This window comes from Pipistrellus kuhlii, unplaced genomic scaffold (assembly GCF_014108245.1).
Source record: "Pipistrellus kuhlii isolate mPipKuh1 unplaced genomic scaffold, mPipKuh1.p scaffold_m20_p_6, whole genome shotgun sequence".
Taxonomy (NCBI): Eukaryota; Metazoa; Chordata; class Mammalia; order Chiroptera; family Vespertilionidae; genus Pipistrellus; species Pipistrellus kuhlii.
Window position 1 is genome coordinate 65,550,218 of NW_023425562.1, and position 17,920 is coordinate 65,568,137.

The following is a 17,920-nucleotide window of genomic DNA, read 5'->3' on the forward strand; positions in this document are numbered from 1 at the left end:
TGAGACAGGCCAAACACACCCTGGAGCCCTCCCACAGTCCTTCCAGGGCTGGCCAACCTCCTGCATCCTTCCTTGGTCCCAATCATGCACTGGTGGAGTCCCTTGGCCTGGCCTGTGCCTTCCCACAATCTGGGACCCCTTGGGAGATGTCAGAGAGCCGGATTTGGCCCAATCCTGCAGGCCAGGCTGAGGGACCCCACTAGTGAATGAATTTGTGTACCAGGCCTCTAGTATCTAATAAAAAGTCAAGAATTGTGGTTCTATACTTTAAGTGAAATGCAGGTAAAAATATTGTCATATTTTTACATGCATTTCACTTAAAGTATAGAACCACAATTTCACATATGGTTCTATTTATTTATGCTGATAATATGTGGGATTCCTTAAACATGATTTGATCCTATTAATAATAAAAACTTATGGACAAATGTCTTTATTTGTTATTTCAATGACATTTTAATAACATTGAAACTAGATTTTAAATTGTTGTTTTTCTCAACCTGGAAATTTAACTTGGCTTATGTCACTGGATGAAGACTTACTGTGCTTTTTGTCTTTGGCCCTTAGACTGCTGGAGAATCTTGATGCCCATCTTAAACAGTTGTTCACCTTCAGCTGTGAAATTTTTCTTTGATTGCTTTTTTACTATATATGAAAAAAAACAAGAAAAAGTAACATTAGTTTTGTGTTTTATATTCTAAAAACAATGTGCTGGCATATTAGCTTGACTTTCATCTCCTTATTTTTTAATCTCTGTATTTCAAGAAAATCACCTTACATTTGGTCAGAAGGTAGAAACTGCTTATAAAAGTACATTTGTTCTGCCTTTTGTGAAAGGGTCTGGAAGATGGAGGAGACACAAAGATGCTTTTGATAGTAAAAGGGAAAAAGATGTTCCAAGTCTGAAAGGGGATACAAAGTCCCAAAGCAGAAGGCAGGAAGCAAGGTCTCCAAGAAAAGGGTTTGCCTGGTATATCTAGAGGCCGGCTCTTAGACATCAGGCTCCCTTAATTAAGCGTGGACCATAAACCTCAGAGCCATAAGATCCCAAGAGGACATAAGGGAGGACATAGGTAATGGGTATCTCCAAGATGACTGCTGTACACCTAAGATTGGAGGTAAAAATTTAGCTTTGCCCAAGGCTCTCCACTCCTCTCCTAGAATCTTTCTGAGATCTTTCTAGACTATCTGAGAACTGTTGGGGATGAGCATCAGAAATAAAAGAGGGCCGAGTAAGTGTGCCACCTTTAGGACATTAGGGAAGACACAAAGAAAGAGTATCAATAATAACTTGCTTTGTGGGATGGGGATATAGAGTAACTTTAATAGGATTTAATGAAAATAAAGAAACAGAATTTAACCTGCTACAATCATGATATTTCTCAAATGTATATAACACCTCACAATTTTCAAAACATTATCACCAGTTTACAGATAGGAAAAGCTGGCTAGCTTTAGAGTTCTTCACCACACCGCAACACACACACACACACACACACACACACACACACACACACACTCACACACATTCACAGTGCATCTTAAAGTCCATTAAAGCAATCAGTGAAACTAATTATATGAACCCCTTCTGAAGCCATTTTAAAGGAAGGCATTCTGGGATTTGATGCTTCATTAACAAGACCACAAAGACTTAAGTGCCTCTTGTTTTTCTTCTCCTTGATAAGCTATCAGAATTGTTCACTTTCTTTTTAAAATGTAAACATTTTAAACTAATGTCTAAATTTAAAACTAATTCATAATTATTTTTAATGTTTCAAGTTATCCAATCAATTTAGTAATACCAGACATTTTAGCATCTAAATTGCTGGTTTGAGTTATATATTATCCATATTCATAATTAAGGAGGAAAGATAATGGGGAAAATCCTAAGGACACATATGTAATACCTTAATCAATAATAATAAAAAAAACACCCTTAAACAACAATAACAACAACAACAACAATAACAAAAAGACAACACAAAGCAAAACAAAAAACCTACTAATGTGTGTTTAGATTAGCAATGTTCCTATTAACATGCTTTCAAAGAAGAAGAATAAAAGATTAACTCTGCCATGCATATACAAAAGAGAAATGACTACTACTAAAGCTTTCCATCCATGGCTTTTACTTTTACATTACTAACTCTTTTTTGTGCTTTCCAAATATACTGAAATACAATTTTTATTTACTATAAGAGAGCTCAATTATCAGAGAAAGTTATCTTCACAATACTTTAATTTATTTTTTACAGTTTAATGATTCCCAAATTTGGGAAATCATTTGAGAACATCCTGAACTCGATGTAAAGAATTTTCACGAGTCTGAAGTCCTCTGAGATAGCCATCTTTAAGCCAAGGGGAGAAGCTATAGGATGAAACTAACCTTGCTGATCATAGACTTTTGCCTCCAGAACTGTGAGAAAACAAACTTCTGCTATTTAAACCACCTTGCCTCTGGTATTTTGTTATGGAAAACTAATACAGATACCAACTTCATATAACATGGAAAACTTCCCCTTTTCCCCATGGGGAAGAATGCACCCAAAATCAACTTTCTGTCAGATCAGTAGCTACATTCTAAGAGAATATAGGAGGGATTGCAATTTCCCCTGGACCCTTAAGGTCTCCAGGTGCTAGACATCTGACTTTCCCAGGCAGTTAGATGCCCCAGTAGCTCACCTCTGAGAAGGCTACTTTTTTTTATGATTGTACTCTAAGTAGGCAGTGTAGCAGGTAGATTTTCCATGTGTGCAGAAATCCCTGGACCTCTCTCAGCTCTCTGAGGGATGAGGGAGAACAGGGAACCTATGCCTTCTCATGTTGACCCTTCAACTGTAAATTTCCCTAATCAAGTCTATTCCTTAACTTCCATCACTTGTTCTTGTGGAATTAATACCAATTCTTCTTGTTTATAATGAGAAGAAGCAAATCTTGTTTATAATGAGTAGTAGTGCATTTTGCTAGAATGGGATAACTTTAGTAATTTTCTTTTAAAAACAACTCATTTACATACAACTTCTGTTGATTTAAATAAAAACTTTTAGTACGGTAATAGGAAATGGCATGTAGATTGGGTTTCCTGATAAGCAGACTAAGAGTTCATAGTGTTATAAAGAAGTGCCCATGGGAACTACACTTGGAGAAGAAGATGGATTGGGCAGAAGGAGAACCTATAATGCAGGCCCATTAAATGCTTCCCTGACCCCACAGGGTGCTCTGAAGTTTAAATGGCCTTTCTAACTCATCCCAAGTTAGGCTGATATGGCCCAGTCTTTATGCTCCTTAATTGACTAGTCATAGAAAGTGAGCTGCCCCAGGGAGGAGACATAACCTTGGCTATGCAGTATTCTGCACCTGAGACAGTCCCTGAAAGTAATGACTGCTTGAAGGCTATCTGCATACAGCACTTCCAGCAACTGCGGCAAGTCCCTCATTGAAGAGAGGATCTGAGTGGCACTTCACAATATCCTCCACGTAAATTCCAAAAGTCCAGAAAGTGAAAAAACAAGTGATAAATTTAGCCTAGCTGGTCATAGGCCACAGAAACAAGAAAAAGAATGCTAAGACTGGCTTAACACAAAATTCCAGAACAGCTCTTCCCCAAATCAAGAACACTTTAGTGATCTGATTTCCAAAATTAATAATGATTAAATCCAAGAAATGCCATGAAGGATCTTGTCAGGAGAAATGCATTGAAGAATATAGAAGGCAGCATTCCAGTGGCCTGCAGAAACAGGCTCCATTGTTCCCACTGCATGATTAATTATTGATTTGTCTTGCTATCAATGTAATAAAGATAATTACTCTTTTAGACTCAATTCTGATACAGAAAGAAGAATTAGCTGAGTGAAATGAACATGCCATTTAAAAAATGTAATGGATATAAAAGCATTATGTCCAACTGTAAAACTATTCAAATGTACTTTCTAAAAATGTAAGGCTTTGTTATTTTTATATAGTACCTATATTGTTGTATATTATTGTGAATGGTAGACTTGGAGTAAGAAGACCTGAGTTTATATCCTAGCTCTATATAGAAATAATTTAACTCAGTTTAATTCAGCAAACTTGCCTTGAGGTAATGGGAGTAAAAAATGCTATTGGTTATATTTGAGAAATTCTAGGTAAAGCTACAAGTGGCAGAGAACGGAAAATGGATAAGTAGTTACTCTATTTTCAAGATATGGAGAAATATATTAAAACCAGAGGCCCAGTGGACTAGTATTCATGCATGGGAGGCGGTGTTCCTCAGCCCAGCCAGCACCCTCTCCAATCTGGAACCCCTTGAAGGATGTTCTACTGCTCTCTCCCAATCCAGGACTGCTGGCTCCCAACTACTCGTCTGCCTGCTTTCCTGATTGCCCCTAACTGCTTCTGCCTGCCAGTCTGATCACCCACTAACCACTCGCCTGCCAGCCTAATTGATGCCTAACTGCTCCCCTACCAACCTGTTTGCCCCTAACTGCCCTCTCCTGCAGGCCTAGTCATCCCTAACTGCCCTCCCTTGCAGGCCTGGTCCCCCCCAACTGCTCTCCCTTGCAGACCTGGGTCTCTCCCAACTGCCCTTTCTTGTAGGCCCATTGGCCCCAACTTCTTTCCCTTGCTGGCCTGGTCACCCCTAACTGTCCTCCCCTGCAGTCTTAATCACCCCCAACTGCCCTCCCTTACAGACTTAGTCCCTCCCAACTGTCCTCTTCTGCTAGCCATCTTGTGATAGCCATCTTATGTCCACATGGGGGCAGCCATCTTATGTGTTGGAATGATGGTAAATTTGCATATTATTCTTTTATTAGATAGGAGGATTAGATAAGATAGAGGCCTGGTGCATGGGTGGGGGGCAGCTGGTTTGTCCTCAAGGGTGTCCTGGATCGGGGGGGGGGGGATCCCTTGGGGCATGGGTGGCCTGGGTAAGGGGCCTGTGGTGGTTTGCAGGCTGGCCACGCCCCCTGGCAACCCAAGTGGAGGTCCTGGTACCTGGGATTTATTTATTTTCTATAATTGAAACTTTGTAGCCTTGAGTGGAGACTAAGGCAGACCAGGGCAGGCAGAAAGCTTAGCTTCTTCCATTGCCAGAGAAACCCAAGCCTCCTGCTGTCTCTGTGGCCACATCCATCTTGGTTGGGTTTATTTGCATACTTGCTCCTGATTGACTGGTGGGAGTAGCTTGTGGGTATATTGGTTTGCATATTACTCTTTTATTAGATAGGATTCCAGAAATGGCATATGTTAATCTCTTTAATTTCTTTTTTTAAATTCTCACCCAAGGATATTTTTATTGAATAGAGAGAGAGATACAGAGAAGCAGTAACATTGATCAGTTGCCTCCCATAAGCGCCCTGACAGGGGATGGAATGCACATCCTTTTGGTGTATGTCCTGATCAGAAATCAAACTCCAAACTTTAGGTGTATGAGATGATGCTCCAACCCACTGAGAAATATAGGCGAGGAAAATCACTTTAATTTTCAGAACAGATTATTATACATGGTTTTTGAGCCTTCAATTAAGATGATGTGATCACTAAGAATAAGGAATGTTTTTTTTTATAAAAATTTTAAATAAAATCTCATTTCTTACTTCTGAAGGACTAGCAAGTCAGAGAATAACATTTATACAGAATACTCATATCCCATCTTTCATGATATCCTTTGTACAAAATGTTGAATGAGAATAGAATTTAGTACAATTTTAGCCAGTCTGACAACCATGTGTAGCCCATATTCCTTTTCACTCCACAATCTGTGAACTTCAAACCCGCCCTTTAGGGAAGGATACTTCTCCATGGCTTCCTTTACTTTAACTTGATTCCATAGGTACATTTCCTAGGTTGTCCCATATACACCCACAGATAACTCATCAGTACTTCTAATTTCCCCCCCAAAATATTCACTCTTACAACGCATTTATGAGGAAGGTTGATTTTTACCAAAGATTTTATAAAACAAAATGAGATCATTAATTCCACTAACAAAAACAACTCTAACGATTATCAATGAGTTGAAAACCTCAGTTGAGTTCTCCAACTTTGATGTTTTATTGGTTTCTTAATTTGACATAATAACCATCTTTCTGACACCTTAATTTCTCCATATTTCTCTTCTATTCTCTTTTATTCTTACTCTTACAAAAATAAATAAGGTTTATCTTTTTGGCTCTACAGTGCAATTTCTTTTCACCCTTGAATACTTGGAAATAGCTGACACAAGGCTTCTGTGTGGATTAGAGGTGGGGCATCAGAAAAGGGTGTTTGCCTACCTTCTATCCATAAATGCATATTAAGCCAACTTCCATAACAAGTACAGTGATCACTTTACAAGGTTTTCAGGTTAATAAAATTTTATTTTTTCAATCTCCATTACATGTAGATTTGTATCTGGTTGATCAATGGGTAACTATAATTTTAAAAATTTATGGTGGATTATTAAAAGTTTTAGGCTCTAATGTTGACCCTGTCTTGCTAACTTCTTTAACAAGAACTTGAGCAAAAGATTGGAAAGCATGCTTGTCAACATTTTGAATGATAGAAAATAGAAAAGAATAGCTGATGAGTTCGTTAGAATAATAATATAAAATGAACACAATAAAATTTAATGTACATAAATCTAAGATTTTAGGCTTAGATTCAAATATCGATATTTAAATGAACATATAAGAATTGGAAGATATCTGTTTGTAATAATTAATTTTATGTGTCTACTTACCTAGGCTACAGTCCCCAATTATTAAATAAATCAGTAGTTATTGCTGGGAGGGTATTTTATAGATTTTATTAAAACCTGTAAGCAGGTGATTTTAAGTTTGTGAGATTATCCTAGATAATCTGGGCTAGATTGAATTAATCAGATGAGAGGCTTAATTAGTTAAATGGGAGCTGGGGTTTCCCTGAGAGGGAAAAATGTAACCTGTAAACAGTGGCTTCAGCTGCTGGACTGGGAGATCCAGCCTGCCCTTGTTGACAGCCAGCCTCCCACAATTATGCAGGCCAATGTCTTGTGATAAATCCTTTAACATATATCTCCTATTGATTCCTTTTTTCTGGTTGAGACCTGACTGATACACTGGTCTAGTACTTTAGGTGATAAAATATTTCAACTTGCTGTAAGTTCATTATATGTCATCACTGATAGTGGTACCAAGAACAACTAACAGGATCTTAGAAACAATATGCATGAGCCACAGTAGTCAGGGAGGTAGAGCTAACAGCTCCACTATACTCTGCATGGAACAATCAATAACAGGATGATTAGGTCTGGCTCCAAATGGCAAAGTTTAATACCAACATAGACTACTACTTAAGATCACTGTTGGCAAGTGATTTTGGCTTAATCTAAGTTAAGAACATAAGAAAGAGACTGTTGTAACCAAAACAACCAAATGGAAAATGGAACAGGCTGTGTGGGGTGACCAGGCCAGCAGGGGGTTAGTGAGGGACAAACATATGACTGAGCAGCAGGCTGCATGGGGTGACCAGGTCAGCAGTGGGGACCGTTGGGGGTGACCAGGCCAGCAGGGGAAGCAGTTAGGGGTGATCAGGCAAGCAGGTGAGCAATTAGGAGCCAATGGTCCCAGATTGTGAGAGAAATGTCTGACTGCCGGTTTAGGCCTGATCCTCAGGATTGAGCCTAAACCGGAAGTCAGACATCCCCTGAGGGTCCTGGATTGGAGAGGGTGCAGGCTGGGCTGAGGGAACCGCCCTCCCCTGTGCACAATTTCATGCACTGGGCCTCTAGTAATGTCATAAGCTGCTTTGTATGATGTAGTGAGCTTAGTCACAAATATTTAAGTAGGAGCTGGTTGTCACCTGCCAGAAATACCTGATAAAAGATGACATTAGATTAAATGACTTCTAAAGTTTTGTAATTAATTCTAATATCCTGAAATTTTACTTTTAATAACTATAATACTACTCCATATTACTGAAAGTCCATCCTTTTAGTTCATGCCATCTAATTTCTTTGTCTGGAATACCTGGTGTATTGGATGTCTTCTGATTGCCTGTCTAGATAAACTCTTCTCTACTCTGTTCCCTGGCACACAAACCCACATGGACTAGATCAATGAACTCCCTTCTCCTCCAGCTTCTGGTTAGGTTGGGCTGAAAGGCACCAGCAGGAAGGATGGAAGACAGGAAGAGCATGAGGAAGGCCACTAAAAATTACCCAATTTAATTGTAGGTGAAGCATATAGAATGAGTAAGGGGAAAGTCTGCAAATATATGTCAGTATTCTACCCACAGATTGCTCCATAAATGTTTTTAGTGCTTCACTTTATTAAATACCTGAGATGGGAAATTACAAATGTTTCAGTTTGAGTGAGGTTTATACTACAAATGCCAATCAGTGGATCTATGCTAAATAAAAGGCAGGCCATGTTTTGAAATAAAAAAGAAATGGTCAGGTGAAATGTTTCAATGCATATCACTTAGATTTAAAATAGATTAAATAAATGTATATATAATATTTTATAATGCCATTAAAATTGATCTTACTTTTTTTCTGTCAGAACTCTTAAATGAGATGCTAATAAAATAGATCTTCATACATATGTTCAAAAAGAGAAAGCTTTCATGCATCAGACTAAATAAAATGTTGAAAATGACTCTTAAATTTTATGATTGAGCACTAGGTAACTCATATAGACAGAATCTATGCAGGCTTTGTTTATATTATCTAGATCACTCTTGCATCCAGAGAAACTGATGCATTAATCAGGCATGTCTTTACCAGGGAAATAAACTAGGAAAAATAAGATAGACTAGGGAAAATAAGAGTATTACATCAATTTTTATTTTCTTCAAAATATGAGGATTTCAATTAGCAGAATAGCTAATAAATGATTTATCTGCACAATTTTTTTTATTCCCTCCTCCCAAGAGTTCTATTTATCAACCTTACTTATTTTCATCTATACAAATTCTGAATCTAAAATGAAGGTCAGAAACTGCCAAATTTAAGGCTTTTGTATATATAAATATTTATTACTATAACCTAAGTATTTTTAAAAAGTATTTCTAAAATTCAATTTTAGATTACGTACATAAAGTTATTTTACACGTGAAAGGCAATTTAACTTACAATAATTTTTATTTCTTTTCGAGATACCTTTATTTCGAATTCCTTTTATTCTTAATTTATGTTGATTCTTCTTTTTTTCCAAAAGATTTTCTCTTTTATTGATTACTTTGACCAATTTTCTTCGTTCCAATATATATGATAAAAATTGTTTGATTTTGTTCACTGATATCTACAAAGAAAAATATTTTTGCTCATGTTTTTAACAACAAAACAGGATAGTAAAAAATTCATCTATTCGTGGGAAAAATAGTAGTTTAATGCAATCACTCTAATGACTACTTAGTTCACTTTAAAAATTCATGTCATTTTTAAAATCCTCACCCACAGATATTTTTAAAATTAATTTTAAAGAGAGAGAAAGGGAAAGAAAGCAATAGAGAGAGAAACATCAATGTGAGAGAAAAACATTAATTGGTTGCCTCCAATACGCGCCCTGACTAGGGATTGAACCTGTAAGTTAAGTATGTGCCCGACTAGGAATCAAACCTGCAACCTTTTGATATACAGGACGACACTCAAGTCAACCAAGTCACCCAGCTAGGAAAAAAATTCATATCTTTTATAAATAAAAACCTTTAAATCTATTGTTTTGTCATCTGAACTGCAGAACCAAGCATTAAAACCTAAATGTTATAAACAGAATAGTCAGAGAATTTAACCAATTTTACTTTTCTACTGGTAAGTTGTCATGGTAATATCAATTGTGTACACTTAAAAAATATGAAAATGTTGATACTGCCTTCACATTACAACAAACTTACGATAGAGAGTAAGAAAATCCTGTGACTGACTAAAATAAAAATGTTTTTCCAAAGTTCTTTCCACAATTTAAACTCCCTCTTTCCAAGGTCACTCTTTAGACTGCTTAACACCTTCCCATGTTGTAGCAAAGACAGAGCAATGACCCAGAAGCTAGAACAAGCAGGAACAATTAGTAAGGACTTCGTGTACCAGTGAGGTCCCTCACCCAGGCCTGTGGGAATAGGCTGAAACCGGCTCTTTGACATCCCCTGAGGGGCTCTAGATTGCAAGAGGTCACAGGCCAGGACGAGGGACCCCACTGGTGCACAATCAGGGCCAGGGAGGGGCATGGGAGGCTGGCCATCTGGGGAGGGACCACAAAAGGGCTCCAGGGCATATCTGACTCATCTTGCTCAGTCCTGACCAGCCGGACCCCAGCAGCAAACGAACCTACTGGTCGCAGTGTCTACACCTGGTGGTTGGTGCACATTATAGCGAGCAGTTAAGCAGCCTTAGCATATCATTAGCACATTACGTTTGATTGGTTGAACAGAAAACTGGACTAACAGATACTTAGCATATTATATAGGCTAACTGTATGTTTAAATGAACAATTGAATGGCTTTTAGAATATTCACAGATATGTGTAACCATCATCACAGTCATTTTCAGAACATTTTTTTCACCTCAAGAAGAAACCATGCATCCTTTAGCTATTACCCTCCCTATTTTCCCAATACTCTCAGTCCCAAGCAACCACTAATCAATGTTCCATCTCTATAAATTCCCCTATCCTAGAATTACTATACTATGTGGGTTTTGGTAACTGACTTCTTTCACTTAGCATAATACTTTTAAGGTTGATCCATGCTGTTGCATGCATTAGCATTTCATTATTTTTTATGGCCAAATAACATTCCTTATATAGATATACTATACTTTGTTAGTCTGCTGATGAACATTTGAAACATTTCTACATTTTGGCTGTTATGACTAATGCTTCTGCAAACATTTCAGGTACAAGTTTCTGTTTGGATATGTAAGGGCTCTGAGTGTGGGGTGGCCAGACTTAGCAAATAAAAATACAAGATGTGTAGTTAAGTGTGAATTGCATATAAGCAAAAATTTTTTAGTAAGTATAAATATGTGCCATATGTATTTATCTTTTAATATATATATATATATAATTGATATTTTACATAGAGGAAGAGAGAGGGATAGAGAGTTAGAAACATCGATGAGAGAGAATCATTGATCAGCTGCCTCTTGCACATCCCCGATGTGCCCAAAACCAAGGTACATGCCCTTGACTGGAATTGAACCCGGGACCTTTCAGTCCGCAGGCCGATGCTCTACCCACTGAGCCAAACAGGTTTCAGCCATATATATATCTTATATCATAGAAATGTATACTTGAAACCTATATGATCCTATTAACCAATGTCACTCCAATAAGTTTATTAAAGTCTATGATAATAAAAGTATAATATGCTAATTAGTCTGAATGTCCTTCCAGACAAAGCTGGAGCCACGAGGAAAGCCTGAGTCCCAGGTGCCAGAAGGAAGTTGGTGGTGGCAACCAGGGGAAGGAAGGCCTACTCTTGCACAAATTTCATGCATCGGGACTCTAGTAAGTAAATAAACAAATAAAACCAGTTAGACTATAGAGAAAAATAAGTATGTGCCAAATATTGCATGTTAACAAATAAACCCACAATGTATAATGGCTCAAAATCAATAACAGGTGCTCAACTTAGTGGCAGCTGTCACTCAGGGATCTAAGTAAATAGAGAGTATGCTGACTTCAACATGGGAATCACAAGGTTTTCCTAAGCATTTATATCTAGCAGGCAAAAAGGGAAACCTTGTGAAGAAGCATGGAAAACCTTGTGAAGAAGGATTTTTGTTTTGTTTCCTTCAATAGGCCAGACCTGGAAATGGCACAGTGCTTTGAGCCACTTTTCTCTGGGTAAAAACCATAAAATAGCTCTACCCAAGTGCCCAGGCAGCTGGGAACATAATATCTGGGAATCACAAAAAGAGAACATTGATGATGATGAGCCTCCAGAATTCTCTGGTACAGTGGGATTATCATAATCTATTGTCATTAATAAAAACCCAAAATTTTGATTCAAAACTAGCCAACAGCTAAGTTAAGGAGACAGTGCTTATCAAATGCTTCTGATTGTCTAGTATCGATAGTTTTATCTTCTACAGTGGCCATTGTTTCTTGATTTTGATTCCTTTTTCAGTCAGTGGGAGTGGGTAGTACAACAGCCAACTGGAGCAAGTACTACCGTAGTATAACAGACCTCAGGCAGATAGAGAACCTTTCTCTAACTCTCAAAAGTATCTAAAGATTATAAATTCAATAAAAGACACAAGTATTTACTGAGTGTCTATCTCAGGCCCTGTTCTAAGATAGACATATATAAGGGAGACAGCCATGCATAGTAAAAAGACTTTGCCCCCATGAAGGTGATGTTAATAGTCAACTGATAAAAGGAGGTTTTTTATAAAAAGAGTAGGAGGGATGAAATTGATAAAAGTTGATGTTATTTGATATAGGATAGTTAGGGATAAGTCCTCTGATAATTTTTTAGTAGACTCTTCTGTGAGGAAGGAGGGATTAGTAATAAAAGTACCTCAGGAATATGAAATAACTCTTACTTTGTGCAGTATAGATGGGCCTGGAGATTATTATGCTAAGCAAAATAAGCCAGTCAGAGAAAGACATGTATCATATGATATCACTTATATGTGGAATCTAATAAACAAAATAGAACTAGAGACATAGAGACATGGAACAGACTGACAGAAGTTAGAGCAGGAGGGTGGTTGGGGGACTGGATAAAAAAAGTTTAAAAGAGTAACCAAATAACATATATACATAGTCCATGGACATAGGCAACAGTGTGGTGAAGGTTAGTGGGGAGATGGATAAACTGGGGGAAATGGGAGACTTCTGTAATAGTGTCAATGATAAATAAATAAAATTCATTTATTTAATGGAAACTTGTCTATTATCACATGTCTTGCTTATTTTATATTTTAAAAGAAGATAGTATTCATCTATGTGTTTTGTGTAATGATTATATCAAGTGTAGGGGTTTTATGTCATGTTATTAAAATTAGTTAAGCAATTAAAAAATTCTTGCCTTTTGAAAAAAAAATTGAGGAGGAAACATATGAGTAGATACCGGATGTATTGAGGACAAAGAACCATGTGATTATTTGGAAGATCATCCTAGCAGAGGAAAACAGTAGGCACTGAGGTAGAGGTATCCTTGGGTATTATAAGCTAGTATGAAAGCTGAGATGGCTGGAATGGAGTATTGGGGAGAGTGGTCAAAGTTCAGATAAACAGCAAAGACCAGGTTGTGTAGGATCCTGTGGGACACAAAAAGAGTATATGTCTTTGTGTAATGGGACATATACTTTGAAGTGAATAGACTGCAGTGGGGCAAGATGTAGGCAGGAGACCAAGGAGTCTACATGGGTGAAGCTGGTGGCTGGTGGTAGAGTATTTAAGTGACTGGATTCAGGATATATTTTAAAGACCCCCACTAGGTGTTGTATTGGGCATGAGAGAAAGAAGTTAAATTTTTACCCTAAGAATTTGGTGGATGAAGGAGCCATTTACTGGTACAATTAGACACTAGGGAAGGAACAGGTTTGGGGTTGAGGAAAATCAACATCCCACTAGGCAACATATCAAGTGTCATGCCTTTTAGACATCCCAGTAGAGATGTGTCTTAGTTTGTGACTTAGGTTGAGGCACTGTACATGGTTATAGATGCTGGTAGACTGATAGAGTGGTTGATATAGGAGGACTGTCTATTTTTTTTTCCAATGAGAAAACAAACCCAGCTGAAAAAAGTAATCATCTGAGAGTGTTGAATTTTGAGAAGAATATATGAAACAGCAGCATTAGAGAGGGAGAAAATTTGATTAGGGAAATGTTCTGGTTTGCTGGGACACATTGAAGGCCTACTTGAGGCTTGTGGTCATAAAGTTGAAATGAGATTGGTTGCCTGATTTTGCTCATTTCCAAGCACATTCAGATACTCAGATGCAGGAATTGATATCTGGAGAACTGCATTCAATCAGGGTTGATGTTTTACCAATAAAGTGGATGGAGTGCAAGAGGGGTAACTAAATGGAAGTTCTGTAACAAGGGAGAGATTTCACAGGACTCCCAAACTCTTATCTGCAATTCCAAAATCCAAAAATATCTGAAAACTGAAAGCATTTCAACAATTTTATGTTCACATTCAGATGGTGAGAAAATCTGCCTGCACCTGATTTATCTGATTTAGTGTGAATATGTGTTTTATTACATAAATGTTAATGTGTTTGAAAACAACTTATTTTTCCAGACTCTGTTGGAGGTATTCTATAAATATAATATATAATCTCTCTCTCTCTCTCTCTCTCTCTCTCTCTCTCTCTCTCTCTCTCTCTCAAAACCACAATGGTATACCATTAGTTTGGTTACTATAAATAAAATCAAGCACATGAAAAATAAATTCTAGCACAGATATGAAGAAATTGTAGTAATTGCTGTGAAAACCAACATGATAGTTCCTCAATAAATTAAAATTAGAATTACTATATGGTCCAGCAATTCCACTTTAAGGTATACACCCAAAAGAATTGGAAGCAGAATATCAAACAGATATTTATTTGTATACTCATGTTCATAGCAGCATTATTCACAACAGCCAAAATTTGTAAAAACAAAACAAAAAACAACAACAACCCATGTCCATCAACAGATGAATGAATAAACAAAATGTGGTATATACATATAATAGAAAATTATTCAGACTTCTAAAAGGAGAAAAATTCTGACACATACTATAATATGGATGACCTTTGAGACATTATGCTAAACCGCCTCTGCCTTGGTCCCGCCACCATGGCTTTGTCCGAAAGGTCGTTTGGAAGATGTTTGGTCTAATTAGCATATTACCCTTTTATTGGTATAGATGGAAGGAAAGTGACAACAAACAACAAAATATGGTTTGTACAGCCCTGGCTGGTTTGGTTTAGTGCGTAGAGTGTCGGCCTGCGAACTGAAGAGTCCTGGGTTTGGTTCCAGTCAAGGACACATGTCCAAGTTGCAGGCTCAATCCCCAGTAGGGAGTGTGCAGGAGGCAGCCATTCAATGGTTCTCTCTCATATTGATGTTTCTTTCTCTCTCTCCCTTTCCCTTCCTTTCTGAAATCAATAAAAACATATTAAAAAGTATGGTATGTATAATATACATAATAGTAATTCTGAGAGAAAAAATACAGAAAGGAAGGGAGATAGAAGGTGTCATGATAGGGTTTGCAATTTTAGAAGAGTGGTTGCAAATTTAGAGTGTGTTAAGGGACAGACTCTCCAAAAAGATAATATTTGAGCAAAGTCCTAAAGAGGTGAGTGAAGGCAGCCACATGATATCTGGATTCAAGGGCATTTCAAGCAGAAAGAACAGAAAGGTGAATCCATGCCTGAGGTTTCTGAGGAATAGCAGACTGAGTCTAATAAGCAAGACACTGCTTTGACTGAGTGAGATGGAAAGCCACTTAAAAGTTTCAAGTATAGGAATGATTTCAAATGACTTACAGTTACAGAATTATGTTGGGTGCTGAGCTGAAAAGAGACACTGTTGAATTCCTTACTTCAGAAATGCCAGAACAGATTATGAGGTTAATGAAGTTTAAAAAGCATCTGTGACTCTATTAGCCAGACAAGCCTCTGTCCTTTTTATTTTAAGATTTAGGACCTCAGAAAGGTCTTGGCTTATGAGAATGCTTGTCTTATCTTTTCACAGTAGAATAAGTAAATATTTGTTTAATGGATAAATACAAAATACTGATTGAGAATGCAAAAAAAATAAGAACAGAAACAATAGTCAATAATTACCTGTGTATAAATTCTGAGTAGGCCAAATTAATACTAATCGTGTCTACTGCTTAAACTTTGTATTAGAAAATATAATGATTTAGCAAAATATTTACCTGTGTGGTGACATTTCTTTGTTTTTGCTTTTTATTATGTCTTTCTGCTTCAATATCTACAATATAGAAAACATTTCTATAAAATTTGAAATCATCAAAAAAACTTCACTAAATAAAGTTAAAGAACTTTCTAATTTTTAGAACTCTATGAATAATAATTAAAAAATTATTTACAACTTAAATAATGTGTTTAATTCCTTTACTGATAATTTTAAAATATTTTTCTCCTTTTTCTTTTTTCCCTTAAATACACCAGAGATGATACTTAATTAAGCATTTTGAAATAATTCTACAAATAACAGAATTAATCACAATAATGGAAAGCTTTCTGAACTAGACCTTAATTTAAATGTATCTATGTAAACAAATGCCATCTATTGATATTAATAGAGAAAATTAAAATGGAGAAGGAATGCAATCTTTTATATTTTCATAAATTTATAAGTCAGAGAGATGCTAAAAAGTAATATAGTTGAATGATATAAATATCTGAGAAATGTAGACTAGAATAATTACATCAGGCTTCAAAATTTGAGAAAATAATTTTCACAAGCAATTTTAATGAATCTTTTTATAAAGAATAGAATACATACCATATATTCTACATAGAATGTATATCATCTTTAGTATATTTCATTTCTGCACAGTACTTAAAAATCTCTTAACTTACATATTTAGAAAAATAAGTATTTGAAAACCTAGTATAACAGGGTGATATATCATAGCATATCAACTTAATTACTTTATTAATTACTTTAGTACTGATCATTTTTAGTATATGTGCTGCCGAAGCGAGCACAGTACTGATCATTTTTAATTACTGAAAAAATTATTTGATGCTCAGTATAAACGACCTTATATATATTCCCTGAAGTAAAACAAAGTATAATATGAATATCATATGTTCCCATTTTACAAACTGAAAAATTTGACTCAAGATAAATATGGGGTAGTCAAAATTTTATATTTCCCAAATCATGAGTTTTTACTTTAAGAGCAGGCTATAAATTTTTAAATATTACCTTTGCATTATATTTATTAATTTGTTATGTTTTATTCTTTCTCTCACTGGTGAGCTTTAATACTTGGCCTCAGAATTCTGTCTGTTCCATTTACTTCGTAAGCCAGACCTTATAGAAACTGTCCCAAAATGTTTGATATTTAGTCCTTTTTCAAAGTGGAATATTTGGCAAATTCTAGATAATTATTCAATAGCTGTATGTTGATAAATGCTTTAATATCAAGCATATGAAAAATTTAAAAAGATTATGCATAGTTCATACTACTAAGTACATTAAAAATGTTCTTTAGGTTCAGGATATAATATAAATTACACCAAAATAAGATTGTTATTACAAATGAAAGTTTGTCCCAAAATTGATAAGTGATCATTTCGGGCCATGGATATTCATTGTCAGCAGTAACAGAGCGTCATGGTTCACCATGTGGCCTATGAGTCAAATAGGCCTCTGTTCTAGTCCTGATGTTGTACCTATTTCATTAATTTATGGTAATCAAATGAGATAATCTATGTAAAATATATAAAATAATACTTGACACATATTCAGTGTTTAATAAATGTTATACATATTATTATGATTATTATATGATGTCTAGTTTGTTAAAGAATTTAAGTTGCCTTCAAGATAATGTATGTAAATTAGTATTTTTAAAAGGACTGTGGCAAATAAAGCATTATTAGAGACTTAATACATTAGAAGTTATTAATGCTTTTCTTATAATAAGACTTCTTTCTCAATTAAAGTATTTTCTTCAAAACAAATTACTTTGTCTAATTATATGTGTACTAGAGGCATGGTGCATGAAATTTGTGCACTGGGGGAGCAGCCTAGCCTGCTCCCTTTTGCAGTCTGGGACCTCTAGGGAGATGTCTGACTTCTGGCTTAGGCCCCACAGGATCAGGCTTATGCTGGCAGACAGACATCCCTCTTACAGTCTGGGATCCCTCACTCCTTACTGCCCACTTGTTTGCTCCTTACCGTTTGGCTTACTGCTCCCGCCAATGATGCTGTGCTCACCAGCTATGAGCCCAGCTTCTGGCTGAGTGGTGCTCCCCCTGTGGATTGCACTGACC

At 36.4% G+C, this 17,920-nt stretch overlaps 1 protein-coding gene across 1 annotated transcript in view; it reads right to left on the minus strand.

The window, feature by feature from the left end:
- The window catches only part of SEL1L2 (SEL1L2 adaptor subunit of ERAD E3 ligase), an 80,039-nt gene that overhangs the window by 50,409 nt on the left and 11,710 nt on the right, over nt 1-17,920 (minus strand). The window contains exons 2-4 of the mRNA XM_036419927.2: nt 15,826-15,881; nt 9,077-9,245; nt 543-645 (exon numbers count right to left, since the gene is read on the minus strand). Coding sequence (XP_036275820.2) covers nt 543-645; nt 9,077-9,245; nt 15,826-15,881 — 328 coding nt within the window. The remainder of the gene's footprint in view (nt 1-542; nt 646-9,076; nt 9,246-15,825; nt 15,882-17,920) is intronic.